Here is a 14,593-nt window from a genome sequence, read left to right on the forward strand (position 1 = left end):
CTTTGAACAGGCTCCACGGTTAGCAGCGGAAGGGCTCGGGGATGCGGGCCCGCTGATCCCCATTGTTCCGCTCACACACTGCTGCTGTTCCCAGAAGGCCGCTCCGGGGCAGCCGCCCCTGGCCCGGGCAGGATCCGCACGGCCTCTCCCGGCACGGAGACGGCTCCTGCCTCGGGACAGGGATCTGACTCCCCGGGGAGAGGTGCCGGGACCACAGCCCCAGCCCCGCCGCAGAGCCGCCACCAGTCAGAGGTCTCCCACAGAGGGAGAAATAGGATTTTGCTGTGGTTTTATTTTTGTTTGTTTGGGGTTTTGTTTTGATTTTGGGGTTTATTTTATTATAATTTTTATTTGTTTTGTTTTTTTCCCTTTACTTCAACAGCATTTTAAAAATTCACTTACTCCCGCCCGACTCCCTGGGCGGGCGGCTGTGGTGGGAAGCCGAGCCCACAGCATACCGTTTGCACTGATTCAGAAAGGAAATGTTCCTTTTCCTTTCGAGATTACAGATAGACACAGAGGAGCGTTGCGGTATCTTAGGGGGTTTATTTTATTTTATTCTGCTGGAACAAAGAAATGGAAGTATTTTAAAATTTATTTTTAGGGTCACATGGGGCTTTGTTTTTCTTTTCTCCCTCCTCCTGGCAAGCGTGTTTTACCGCGAGAATTTAATCCTTCAGATAAATTGTCTAGCATTATCTTTTTCCTCTGGAGACGAGATCAACTGCTTTCTCATCCACCCCCTCTCCCGTCCTTCCTGCTAGTAGCACTGATTGTGATGTACAGCTGGGCAAGTGTCAGCCGTCCAAGACTGCCGACAGCCAATGGAAGCTTAAGTTGTATTTATTCAGTTATTATTTTTTTTTAATCTTCTCCGGGGTAAAAAATAGAGTGATACGAAACATTAAAAAAAATCGTAAAATAAAATGTTTGTCAAAATAAGCGCATCGAACGTGGTTTTATGTCCCGCTGAGCCAAGGCTGGCTGTTCAGCGTGACCGTCAGCCAGCCCCCGCTCCCAATTAGAGGCGATTCATTAGGATTTAATAGCAGGTGCAAAGCCATCTCCCTGCCAGCAGCACTGCCCTTGCGTAGGAACCGTCTCGTTTCACAGCAGCCTCCAGCTCTCCCTAAACCTGAGCACCGCTTGGGATAACGGGGTGTCGGCGCTCCTGCGGCTGCCCGCACGTAAGCGCTGCACTTTGTTTGGCTAATTTCTCCCTGCCAAGTCACAAGGTGGAAATGTGCCGGGCTCGATATTTATTTTGGAAGACAGCGCCGTGAGCGAATGCGCTGGGAGAAATTGGGCTGAGATAAAGCGAGCGCTGGGCCGGGGCCTGGGGGAGCGGGGTGCATGGGGAGCAGGAATGCACCGCTTTTGCTTTCTCGTGCTCCCAAACAGACAAATAAACAAACAACCTCGGCAGCACACTCAGAGGAGTCGGAGTCTTCGGGGCTCAGAACCGGGATGCGCCGAGGAGCCTCGGGGCCGGGGTGCCGCGTCCCACCGCACCCGCATCCCGCGTCCCGCATCCCGCATCCCAGCTGGTGCCGCGGCCCGGCCGGGCTTGGAAAGCGCGGCCGTGATTACACCCAAGCGGAGAGCAGGATGGCTCCGAGCCGTCTGATCTGACGTCAACATGTCTCTCGCTCCTCGCTGCAAGATAGAGGGAGCAGAGCCGGGGGAGGGACGGCTCTAATCATTCCCAGATGTCTCTAATAGCAGATATAAAGACTTATATAGTGTCTGAGAATAAATTTGTAATCAATGCTCTAAAATCGCATCATCAAAGCAATGGTATTTCTAGAGGAAAACGGGGTTGGGGGAGGGAAAACTGAGGAAGAGGGAGACACACACCACGCTGGTTTGGAAGGAGGCAGGCACAGGGAACCTCAGAAATCCGCCGGCCCCGCGCATCACTCGGCTTTGCTAAAATTTATGTGAATATATAATTCAGATAACAACTCTGCTTTACTCGCTATTGTATGTGACAAGTTGAAACAGCTGAACAGTAATTGGCCAATTAGAATTGGCCAATGGGAGCTGGTTTGCAAAGGCATATATTTCATGGGCCGCGGGAAAAAGAAAAATCCCAAATTAAAAATATATAAAACATTGATAAGCCCTTGTTACAGCAGAGGGGATTATGTCTGTAGGCATGCAAAATGCGTTTCCTTCCCATCGCTACTTGGAGATTTCTTCTGGGGGTATTTGTGAGTCGCTGGGAGAGTACGTGTGAAAAAGGAGGATTAAGGTTAGCTTTCCAAGCGCAAAAGGAGGATATTTTGCTTAGAGGTTTCACTATTAACCTTTTCTCCCCACCTCCGTGCCCACCTTTCAAGTTCATGCTGTCTCCATGGCATCCCCCAGTCCTGTTTATATCCCGGCATGGCCCAGCGCTCGCTCTGGGGGTGTCTGGCTCGGCCGAGAGGCCCCGTTGCACCTCTTTGACAACGATATCAAACGAGAAATAATTATTGCAATAATCTTTTGTGGCAAAGAAGAGCTCCTGGGAATCACGGGGGAGAGGGGAGTATGTGTGGAAAAAAATTCCCCAGACCACAAAACTAAGCAAAACGAAGGAAAAAAAAGCCTCACCACATTTTTCTCTCTTTTGCTTGCCGGGGTGCAGGCATGGCATACACATCCGATGGCAACGAGGTCTCGCATGTTGCAGAGTCCCCCAAAACTCGGTGCTGCCAGCACCCGATGGGCTCGCTGCCAGCAGCGGAGCGCAGAGCCGGCCCCTCGCTGCGTCCCCGCTTCCCAAAATCGCGGCGAGCTCTAAAATCCAGGCTGCTGTCTGCCTTGGGGCCCCAGGGGACACGGACCAGCTGGGGAGGTCCCTGCCCCCTGCGAGGGGTGACGGCGCTGCTCCGAGGCCGCAGCCGGGCCCGCACCCCGGGAAGCGAGGGGCCGCTCCCGGGAGGGAAGGGAAGGGAGCGGGACGGCACCCGGGGGAGTTTCGCCTCTCTTCCTTTCCAAGGGGAGAAAAAAATTAAAATGCTGTGCTCTCTTGAAAGATAGCAGAGGGCCTCGCTCCCTTAGCCGTGAAAAGTGGCTACAAGCCTAAAACACGGATACGTGTGTCAATCTGAGGGGACAAGGCTTCAGCGACACGGGTGCTCTCCACCCTGCCCTCCCTTCTCTCTTCCTCCCTGCACCCACAGAGAAAAGTTGCAGGGTGGGAAAGGCTGCTATCCCTCCTCTTACGTGCCTTTAACCTCGGTAAAAGCTCCTAGAAATGTTTTGGCCCCGAGGAATCACCGGAGAGACGGGCGGGATGCCGGTGCCCCCGGGTGCGGGCAGGATGCGGAGCGCAGCTCTCCGCTGTTATCAGGCCCCGGCTCCGCCGGCGCAGAGCTGAGGCCAGGGCACTGACATCCCCATCTACCATCAATTTACCTTCTGCTTCCCCATTTAGCTTTTAACGTCAAAACCTACATTTTTGTCGGCTCCGGTCTGTCTAGGGCTCCTGTGATTTAGCTGCGGGAATGGCTGCTCCTGGGAAAATAGCAACATCCTCGTTAGTGAGCAATTAAAAGAGATCCTCCTTAGCGGATTCAGAGGGGCTCCCGGTTCTGTTAAACTGACGTTACAAAACCATGAAATTATTAATTTCAATCTCCGAATTGGAGAGGCTAATTGGGAGACTGGATATGGGAGCTGCCCGCCGGCACTACCCCGCAAGCCCCGGGGGAGTTGAAGCCCGCTGACTCTGTCGAGGGAAGACCCAGCATTTGCAGAGAGGCTGCCCATGGGGTGCCCCACCGCAGCATTCGCAGCCACCCCTCACCCCTTTTATTTTTTCCTGTGCCGCTACAAAAAAAAAAAAAAAAAAAAAAAAAAAAAAAAAAAACCAAACAAAAAAAAATTGTTTGAGCAGGGAACGCAGAGTTGCAAGAAGCTCCAGATTATCGGCTGGGCAACTAATAGGCAAGGAAAAGCAAACAAGGGGGCAGATTCTTCTCTCCAAGTGTTATAAACAGAGGCAAGTGTCTGTAAACACAGACCCACGCCGGATAGCAGAGCCGGGCTGCCTGACCCGACGGCAGGGAGGGCACATCACTTTTGTCTGGTTGTTGTAACCCCGCAACCTCCCCACTGTCAGCAGGGGCGGCGAAGCGGCGCAGGGGCTCCCTTATCTTTTTATGGGCAATTGCACATCTACCTACGCTTACTGCTGGCTCTGGTTGGGAACCACTTCCTTAGGCGCGGTGGCACGGGAAGGCCGGCAGGTATGCAGCCCTGGACCTGGAGAGAGACCCAGCTTGGTTTAAGCAGAGGTGATTTACGTAAAACGTTAAAATACGAGCCCTAATTTTATTATGGAAAAGGTGGAAAACATTGCCCTTAATCAGGAATGGACAAAAAACACCTAGATCAGCGTCCTTTAGTGAAAACCATTCATTTTCTCCTTGCGTGCCGACGATACAGAAGGATGCCATGCATTTCCCAGCATTGAACTCTGCAGCTCGCCCTGATACTGGGGAGCAGAAAAGTCATCAGACTGGCACCGGGATCCTTGTAAAGGAGTGGATAGACAGGGAGAAATATTTAAGGGACGAAAGATCCCGTTGGCGAAGCAATGAACGTACTAAAAAGAGACAGAGCATGGGCTGCTGCAGTTTGCAGCTGGATAAAAAAGGTTAGAAATAATTATACTCTCTGTGGCGTACTGGAAACGTGCAACCCAGGAGAGTTTTAGGAACCACAAAGTTAATATTAAGTTCATCGTAGCTCATTGTAAATCTTACCTATTCCCTGCAGCGCACCCTCCCCACCTCCCCCCCAGATCCCCGCAAATCCCTTGCCTTGTTCGCTCTTTCCTCCTTGACCTAAAATTCCCTGCTACACAAGCACTCCGCTCGGAGCCCACCAGCCTCCCTGGCCTGTCCCGGCCCCTGTCCGGGCACCGCGGCCGCCCGCGCTCCGCGCACGGAAACCACGCGGCTCCGCCGCTCCCGAGCCGCCGCCGTTTGCGCCCGTGTCCGCTTCCCGCTCGCAGTGGGTCCCCTGCATGGAGAACACCACCGCAAGGAATTCCTATTCGGATGAACTGCCGGGTTCTGTTCAACACTCACGGGGGGCTGAGAGATCCCTCCCTCTAGCCCTTTCATTCAGTCACTTGCTTAAAAATAAAATTAGGAGCCATCTTTATAATTTAGTTTACTTCCGAATATTTTAAATATTATGAAAAAAAAGGCCATAAACAACGCTGTTATTCAAAACATTTTGAGGTATAAAACATAAAAAGATTTGGATTTTCTTTTTTTTTCCTTTTTCTTTTTTTTTTCTTTTGTTTTGTAAAAAACACACACAGTGGTTTATTGAGTACTTACAACGTTTACACCTTCAATATTAATTAGATTCCACTTTTTCCCTTACGGACGGAAGTGCACATAACCAATAACTGTTGAAAACATCTTCAAATACTGAACGACCACAACAAAATTACAACACTAAATACCGAGTCAATCGAAACATTGGTGCAACTGCTTCTGTTGAAATATAGCTTTATAATCCCATGAATATTTATATCCAAAAGGCCAAGTATTAAAGATACACTTCACATACACACTAATGCCAGGGAGGGATTTTTTTTTCCTTTTCTACGGTTCTGTTTTCCCCACGTGTTTTATACAGAGCAAATAACATTCACGAAACATTTAGAGACTTTACCCCTTACCAAGCTGGAGTTTCCTCTTCATATATGGAATGCTTTTTCCCTCTCCTTCAAATATCCACATTTTGGGGGGTTGGGGGAGAAATTGCACATAAATAAACTGGATTATTCCAAATACAAAGAGTCCTCAGAGGAGCGCTCACTACCGAGACTAAGAGGACGGCTCCTCCAGTCCTGCGGTGCTCACTGCTTGAGCTCCAAAGCCCAGACATGCTGCGGCCAGCCAGTCCTCCCTTTGGTTTTCTTATCGTTGCTGCTAACTGTGCTTTTCAAGATTTCGTTCTGGGGAGACAGGATGCGAGGGGAGAGAGAGAAACAGAAGGGGGAGAGGAGAGAAAAAAAGGTTAGATATATTCCTCCCCTTTCTAGGTCGCATCTGCTCTGCTTCTACATCGAAACCTACGAGGAGACCCTAGCCCATCGAGGCCTGCGGGCTTCGAGAGGCATCATGGGGATCTCCATCCACGGCACCCCGCCGCGGGAGAAGCCGCCGCCGGGCCCGAGGCGGGCCAGTTCACGCTCCGCGCCACCCCGCTGCTCTGCCGCGGCCGGAGCGCGGGGCTGGAGGCTGAGAAGAGCCAGACATCCACGGGGATTGCGATAAGGCCTCCCCTAAACCAGGCTCTCCCTGAGTGCGGGGAGAAGCTGGGCACGTACCGGGGCAAAGCCGGTAACACATGCGGGAATCAGTCACCCGCGAGCACGACACGGGGCCTGCACGGAATTTGGCTTGCGCTGCCGGGCCTAAACCGACCCTCCCGTTAAAAATCGAAAAGGCTGAAGCGCGGAGAGCAGAGGCAGGAAAGCCTCTCGCTGCGAACCTCGGACTTGCCGAAGGTTGGGCTGGGCTTAGCAGGTAATCATGCCTCCACATTTCCATTTAAGAGAGCAGAGGCTTGCCTCCTGCGAGATCAGAGTTTGGGATACGGGACAAGCAGCAGCCCGGGAATAGCCTCCCCGCGGTGCCCTACTGCGGCCGCCTTTTCCCCGCTGCTGCTCTCAGCCTCCGGGTCGGATCCGGACGCCGACGGCCGCTCCCGGCTGTGCACGGTCCCGCTTTAGGCCCGCAGCTACGGCCAGGGGCCGGTGGGACCGAGGTGTCCCCCATGGACATTCCCCGGCGGCTCTGCCCTGCGAGGAGCAGGGTGCGCTCGCGCGGGGCGCCGAAGGGCGACCGAGAAGCCTCCCCTGCGCAGCTCCCCCGCCCCTTCCCGCCCCGAACCGCTCCGAGGCACTGACCAGCTCTTTCTTCCTCTTCTCTTCCTTCACGTCTGTCTTCTTGATCTCAGCCTTGAAAGCCTCCGCCTCCCCGTTCTGGTCGTCCTTCGCCAGCAGGTCCATGAGGTAGGCGATGTAGCTGGTGGCCAGACGGAGGGTTTTGATCTTGGAGAGCTTGGTGTCTGCGGGCACGTTGGGAATGCACTCCCTCAGCTCCGCGAAGGCGCTGTTGATGCTCTGAGTCCTGCGCCGCTCCTTGCGGTTCGCCGTGCCCCTGCGTTTCACCGGCCGGGGCCCCCCGAGCCCGGGCGGGCCGTTCCCGGGCGGCACCCCCCCGTAATGGGAGTGGTCCATGCCCGGCGCCCCGTTGGCGTACTCGGGGCTGTAGGACAGAGCCATGCTGTAGTCGGGGGGGGACATCTCCGGGTGGCTGCTGATGAGCCAGCCGTGGAAGTAGGGGTTCTCCTCGTGGCCGCAGCGGGTGGCGGCGGCGGCGGCGGCGGCGGCGGCAGCGAAAGGGTAGCCCTCATGGTGCACCACCGGGTGGTGGGGGAAGCCGCCCACTAGACTCATCCCCGCTCCCTAGAGCACCCCACCCCGCCCCCCCGGGCCCCAAAACAAAGGCTTCCCCTCCCCGCCCGCCCCCCACCCCGTCGCAGCGGCGGGAGATGCTGCCCGCCGCTCACCCCTCAGCACTGCCCCGCTGCCCGCTGCCTCTCCATAGGGCGCTGCTGCAGAGTCCCCGCGGGTGCCCGAGCGATCCCCCCTCCCCGGGCGCCGCCGCCGCCGCTCATGCGTTGTGCCTCCACCTCCTCCTCCTCCTCGCCCGGGGCCGGGTCTTCGAGGAAGCGAGCACAGAAAAAAAAAAAAAAAAAAAAAAAGGAAAAAAAAAAGAACAAAACTACGGAGAGATGTCGACCAAAACAAAAATGGCTTGGCTTCCCAGCCTGGGATCTTCCTCGCCTCTTGCTTCCCTCCGCTCTCGCCAAGTCCGCCGCGGCCCGGCCGGGTGGTACTTACACGCGGCCCCCCTCCATGCGCCCCCGGCTCGGGGCGGGCGGCGCTGGCTCTGCCCTGCGCGGCGGCGGGGCCGTCAGTGCTGGGCGGGCGCTCGCATCTCTGCCCGCCGCGCCGCGCTGCTCAGCGCCCCGGCACTCCTCTGGGGCATCCGCTCCGCTCGGCCGGGCGCGGCGGCGGCGGGCGGCGGGCGGCGGCGGGGCTCGGCGCGGCGCGGGGCACTGGCAGGGCTCCCCGGCCAGATCTCCATGTACAGCTACATGTTTAGGGCCGCTCGGGTTAATATATGTCGTCAGAAGCGGCGGCCGCCAATGGCCAGGGCGGGGGCGGAGCCCGCCGCCCTCCGCAATAAAACTTTTTGATGTTCGCTCTGCTAATTGCCGAGCTCCTCTTTTAGGATTGGCTGCCCCTCCGCATCCCTAATGTAATTAAAACAAGGGGGGAAAAATTATCATGGAGGCAGAGGTTAATGCAAGTGTTTAGCAGATGCCTTACAGTAAAATCTGCATTAAAAAAAATTAAAAAAACCCTAACAACAAAACCCCCCTACAAACTCGTTAAAACTTAAATATCGGATAATCTCAAACCAGGTACAGTATGGATCCCAGAAGTTTATTGGCAAAAGTCTATGTGAATGGGCTCTAAGGTTGCTTTGGCAAAGGGTTTTGTGCCGGTCCGGTAGAGGAACAAATTAAACCGGCTCGGAGGGCACTTCATCGGTGCCCGGCTGCTGCAGGCATGCCCAGCAGCGCTCCGGCTCCTGCCCGTATCGCTGGTTAATGCACACCACGGGATCACTGTTTCCGTGAGGAGGGCGGCGGAGTGGCTCTGCCTCGCCTGTCACCCGGCTGGCGACCCGGCTGGCGACCCGGCTGGCGACCCGGCTGGCCGGGGCAGGGAGCGCTCGGGGCTTGGACGGGGGTGGCTCTGAGAGGATTGTTTTGAGACATTAACAATAAGCCCGACTCTAACTGATTCTTTTCCAGCTTACTGCCTGTGCACCTCCACCAGCCTTCACACGAGTGGCTCAAAAATCTCCTGACATCGGTCTCATGCTTCTTGAGCTGGTATGATCGGTAAGTAACCGAATATTTTTTACAGCATGTTTCGAGCTAATTTTCTAGCTTTTTACTAACAAATATATAAATATTTCTCAGCATTCCTGCTTCTGCAATAAAAAAGACCAGCATCTGCGGAAAGGAGGTTTAGTTATCGAAAGGGAGTAGTTAAATGTTTGCATAGAGTCCAGGCCAAGGAGGAAATCTCCTGTAGCTATTTAGGTGCTTTGCTTTAGTAAACTTGAAGATATTACAAAAGAAAAATGGATCTCAAGCTGTAACTCATGGATAAGTCGGAGGCGAGGTGCATTTGTTGTCATCCTCAGATGGAGCCGAGCATTACTAAATAGCAGCGAAATACCAAATACCCACTCTTATTTGCGCTGGCTGACGCCTGGGCTGATTCGGCGTATATTGTAATGCAGTTCTGCAATATAGGCAGTGTGGAAAACTGTCAACAAGAGCTGAGAGGTCATAAATTAAAGAAGGAGAAAGATAGAGATGGAGGAGTCCGCGAAAGAAGGCAGCAAGAACTGTGGTCCAATTTCTGCAGCAGCTTAAGGCGCTCTCCGGTCCCTCGGCAGAGGCTGCGGGGGTACCTCGGGGGAAGCCCTGGGTGCTGGGAAGAGGGCGAAAATCAGCTCGATGCCCGGGGAGAGGAGGCGGGCTGAGCTCGGGCGGTCCCGGCGTGAGAGGGCGGCTTGGTACGGGACCGCTTGTTGGGACCGGAGGCTTTGTGGGTGGGTCTGCCGGCTCCCGGCCGGGAATGCCCTGCAGGCAGGGACGGTCCCCGCGGGTGAGGCCGGCAGCCAGGAAGCAGCCTGCTGCCCTATGCGGGGCCGCTTCCTCGGGGGAATGCTAAAGACGAGGGACAGTGCTGGTTCGGCAGGACGGGGAGCGCAGAGCCGGACCCAGAGGGGAGGCGCGCACGGAGCACACCCATGCAGGCGTAGGTTTTTATAAGCATATACACATATGCGTGAGCGTCTGGGTGTAAACTGAGTATGAAAGTGAAAAACTAGTCCAGATGTAGAATTGATGTATATACACATATATCTTATACGTACACACATATGCTTGTAGCCAGCTGATGGATATCTGTATCTATATATGCACAAGCACACGTGTATATATTGTGTTATCCCGAGGAAAAGACGCGTCTGCAGTGTGGATTTTTAAATGTAAGGAAGGCCGTGGGCAGACCGTGCAGGCAGAGCCCTGGAGCGGCCAGGCAGAGTGTCCCCGCCGTTTGGGATGATATGTCTGCAGGGCGCAGCCTGGAAACCCACCCCGTCCCTACAGCCGTTCTCCAGCTTTGTTTTGCTGCGATATATTCCTGATGGGAAGAAGAACTGGACCTTGTCGAGACCGGAAAGTTATACTGGCTTGCAAACGGGCGTGTGTTTCTTTACACTTTCCCTGCTTGTGTACGAGCTTTGCGACACACTGCAGGTTAGACTGCCACTGTGACAGGCTCTGTGACAAGACACTACGGCCGCTCTGATAGCATCTCTAATGATGAAGGAAACGGAAAACATGAGACAGAGAAAAAGTAATAAAATACATAGGAGATATCGATCAGAACACCAGTCTCCAAAGCTAGAGTAGTGATTGCTTAATTAACTTTGGAGAAAGAGGATCTCTAGATAAAGCACCCAGCAGGATCTTATATATATATTTCCCTCTTATCCCAGCACTTATTTATGAGTTTTATTAAGCAGGTTTCAGAGCAAATGCAACTCTCTTGTCGTCCCTCAGTTTTTAAATGCTCAGGATTTCCCATCATGGGTTGTAGCCTTTTCTGTTTGGAAAAGACCACAAACCCATGATGGGAAAAACGTTGAAAAACGCTGCAGCTCAAAGTATCTTTCCCGATACTATGCTCAAAGTCCACTAAAAGTACCATCATTTATACCAATCTTGCACTTATCGATTTGATTAGACTTTTTTTGGTGCACAAATCATACGGTTAAAAAAAAAAAAAAAGGAAAAAAAGAAAGGGAAAAAAAACCAGAAAAGAAAAAGAAACCTTAGTCTTATGTCACTTTATTTCCCTGCCAAAATAGTTGCATGTTAGCCGGCGATTTATTTGGATTCTGCTGCCAAACAGGACTCTCCTAGCTCTCTATAATAAAGAAATTTCGGTGGAGACTGTGCCGAGGCTGGTTTTCTCTTCCTCTACCCGCTGTTTAGAATTTATTTTCTTTTATTTTTTCGGGATCGGGGCTGTATCGTTAGCTGCGCCCTGCGTTCTCGCCCCTCCAGCCCTGCCGCCCTCGGCGGGGCCGGTCGGGAGGAAGGGGCTGCCCTTGTCCCCGGTGTGTGCCCGGGAGCGGGGCCGGAGCCCTGGCGGGGTCGGGAAGAAGGAAGGGGCTGCCCTTGTCCCCGGTGTGTGCCCGGGAGAGGGGCCGGAGCCCTGGCCGGGGCGGCGGGGCCGGGACCCCCTCCGCTCCTGCCACCGGGGCCGCCCCTGCCCTGCCCTGCCCTGGCCCGGCGCTCCGCCGCCGCCGCCGGGCCGCTTATCGCCAGGTCACTCCTCTCCTCCGGGCCGGGAGCGGGGTGGGAGCTGGGATAACAGAACAATAGAGCCGCGCTCCCCCCTCCTCCCCGCCGGGCTTGTGTGAATTAAGCTAAATTGCAAATTAAGCTAATTTCTCCGAATCAGCCGGGGAAAACCGTATGGAAACGGGGAAGAGATGCCGACGCTGGGTGGTCGGAAAGCCACATCTGCTGGGGACTCCCGGGCTGGCTGACCTCGGAACGCTGCGCTGGGCCAGGCCTGTGAGGAGCAGGCCAGGGGCAGAGAGGCGCCTCCCCGGTGCCTGGGCAGCGAGCCCGCTCATTGCTGCTGGAGCGCACCTTCCTTTTGAGGAGCGCCCGAAACCGGCGGGGACGGGGCAGCAGCGAGCGCCACAGGCATCGCTGAGGTGCCCGGTACCGACGCCAGATATACCCATCCCTGCTCCGTGCAGCAGCACCGGGATCTCCCTCCACAATTTTCATTAAAGCCGAGAAATAATCAGACACACGGAAGCACCCCAAGGACACCCCGTCCTTTGCTTTTGAGGCTCTGCCCTGGCCGTGCAGCTCCCTCGGCGTCTCTCCCTTCCGCAGCTCCCTGAGCACCGGGGTGCCGATTCTCCCTTTCCCCCGGCTGCCCACCGCATCGCTCAGCTGCCCGGTGCATGCCTTAAAAAGCCGAGAAGGGTTTGAATTTATAGAGTGCATGATGTCATTGACCCGGGACCAAGCATATCAGAAAAGGGGGTATCAGAATCAGGGGGATTCCGGGATGCTGGAGCATCCCGTGTCCCAGGGATGCCATGCATCCTATATATCTGGGGTGTCGCTTAGTAGTTCGTGAAAGAGCACAAACATGCAAGAAAAGGGATTTTTTGAAAAGAGGCAAGGAGAAATATGATTTGGAGGTCAACCTGTCAGTGCGGGTTAATGAAAAGGACTTGTGCCTAATGGGCCTGGCTTGCACCCTCTCTTGTGCTCACACAACCTGTATTTCAACGCCCTGGGCAGAGGGCGGGATCGGGCCCAGCAGGCCCGAATTAATCGCTGCCCTTGGAGGTGAAGGAACCCTGGTTTACGTTACTATTATCGGTAAAGAACGCCCACATATTTCAGGCATGATAATCTCTCAGCCGTTGTGTATTAAAATAAAATAAAAAAAAAAAGAAAAGGAAAAAAGAAAAAAGAAAAAAGAAAAAAAAAAGAAAAAAGAAAAAAAAGAAAAAAAAGAAAAAAAGAAAAAAGAAGACCAGGGATGAGAAAAAAACAAGACACCAAGGCACTAAGACACTGACCATTTCGTAAGTTGCAATGATTGGCAGTAAGCGCAGGACCCTACGTGTTTTACCACTGCATGTGCAAGCAATTATTGGAGGATTGCTTATATTTGTGACTGAGCATCCAGAGTTGCATTTAGACCCTGGACAGGAATCAGGGAAAGAAAAGGAAAACATAACGAGTTCCAACCAAGAGCCCTTCTTAGTCAGAAGAATAGTAATAAAGACCTTACAAAATTCTGCAGTGAACACAGTGTGTCTCTATTTATTGGAATTGTTATGTGCATCTCCTACACATGCACGAGTGTGTATAAACACAAACACGCAAACAGATAAACACGCTATTTCCCCGCTTAATATTTGTTTGTATTCCCGGGAAATAACATCTCAATTTGCTCTCGAGCTCGACTCTGATGAAATAGCTCGTGAATGTAATTGCCTTCATTAACGAATATTTGGTCTTCCAGCATCTGAAGTTCAGACGGCGGAGGAAGGAGAAGGCTAGGCTGGCATCGTTTTGTATTTAGGTTAACAAAAATCAACACTTCTATTGTCATTCTTCATGGAAAGTCTCCATTTAACGAGTCTGGGGTTTAAGGAGCTTCATAGATCAAAGGTAACCTCGCTTGGCTTAGGAGAAAAATCCCTCTGGAGCAGTGAAAATTAGCCGCAATTTGGCCCTAACTACACTCCCCAAAATGTCGCTGTGGTCCTGCCGGTGTCCCTCGCTCCGCATGCCCGCAGGGCTGCGCCCGCTCCCGCCTGCCCGGGCTCGGCTGCGGCACCCGGGCTCGTCCGAAAATTCAGCAGCTGAGTCCCACAAATGTCGGCTGCACACTTGTTGCAAGCCAGCATCAGCCCGTGCGGCAGTTCCTATATGCGTATCTCGGTGTAATTGATCTGGCTGAGTGAGGTCTTTTTGGTAATTTGGATACACCAAGTCTCCAGTTAATGACATATAATCAGCCTTTAGGTCACTTGGTCATTCTCTTATTACAAACCCCTCCTGCTCTCTCTGATCTCCTTTCAAACTAAATTTCACACAAACAAATAAAGCAAGACAGGGACAAGTCCTTAAAATGCAAGAGTGAAATATTGGAGAATTGCTCTTGGGGAACTATAAACATTTTTTAAAAGAAAAAAGCGAAAAGATAGGACAGAACATCTTATCGAGAAAGAGAGCATTGTGTACAAAACACGGAGGGAAAACCGGTCTGGCTTGTGTTAAAAGTGACATAAAATTAAAATAAAATAATTACAAACAGAAATGGTATAATGTAAACAGAATACAGGAGATTTTACTAGAAATGCACAGCCGCATACTGTAATTTGTTCATTCAGATGATGCGATGGTACAACCTATTTGTGGATACACAAAATATTTATTTGCTGAGCTTTAGAAGGAAAAAAAATATAATTCTTTATTCTTCTTTTCAGGAAAGCTAAGAAACTGGAAAACGGAGAGGTGAATGCCATGTACCTCCCCAGACCTGGAGGGAAACAGAGCTGCGGCCAAAAGGAGTGGGTGTAAATGCGACAACAAAAATAAATACTTTATATCACCCTGCAGAACTTATTTTACTAAGTCAACATTTTGTTTTTCTGCAGCTCACCTTTTCTTTCCTCTAGGGAGAGACAGTGCTCACTTTTTATTAGGTATTCCCTAAAAGTTTATTTTGATCTCCGTCCAGGTGTGTGTATACACACACACACACACACACACACACACACATATGTGTGTGTGTGCGCGTGTGTGTATATATATACATGCACACGTATAAATACAATCAACAGGCAGAGGTTCACGTGTGAGCAGA

The 14,593-nt window shown here is 52.6% G+C and overlaps 1 protein-coding gene and 2 long non-coding RNA genes across 3 annotated transcripts; 1 reads left to right on the forward strand and 2 right to left on the reverse strand.

Moving 5' to 3' along the window:
• Positions 1-272: 272 nt before the first annotated feature.
• Positions 273-3,818, reverse strand: LOC141729166 (uncharacterized). The gene is made up of 3 exons (XR_012580452.1): positions 2,599-3,818; positions 2,335-2,445; positions 273-1,656 (listed from the first exon to the last, which is right to left on the reverse strand). It is a non-coding gene; the product is annotated as an uncharacterized LOC141729166 (long non-coding RNA).
• Positions 3,819-5,499: 1,681 nt separating this feature from the next.
• HAND2 (heart and neural crest derivatives expressed 2) lies at positions 5,500-7,508 on the reverse strand. The gene is made up of 2 exons (XM_074541296.1): positions 6,926-7,508; positions 5,500-5,968 (listed from the first exon to the last, which is right to left on the reverse strand). Exons 1-2 carry the CDS (start codon positions 7,475-7,477, stop codon positions 5,870-5,872), a joined length of 651 nt encoding a protein of 216 aa, XP_074397397.1. The 5' UTR covers positions 7,478-7,508; the 3' UTR covers positions 5,500-5,869.
• A 762-nt stretch (positions 7,509-8,270) lies between these two features.
• On the forward strand, positions 8,271-14,370 carry LOC102070702 (uncharacterized). Its single transcript, XR_270776.2, has 4 exons — positions 8,271-8,511; positions 8,908-8,997; positions 13,244-13,392; positions 14,214-14,370. It is a non-coding gene; the product is annotated as an uncharacterized LOC102070702 (long non-coding RNA).
• Positions 14,371-14,593: the final 223 nt, after the last annotated feature.

This window comes from Zonotrichia albicollis, chromosome 5 (genome assembly GCF_047830755.1).
Source record: "Zonotrichia albicollis isolate bZonAlb1 chromosome 5, bZonAlb1.hap1, whole genome shotgun sequence".
NCBI lineage: Eukaryota > Metazoa > Chordata > Aves > Passeriformes > Passerellidae > Zonotrichia > Zonotrichia albicollis.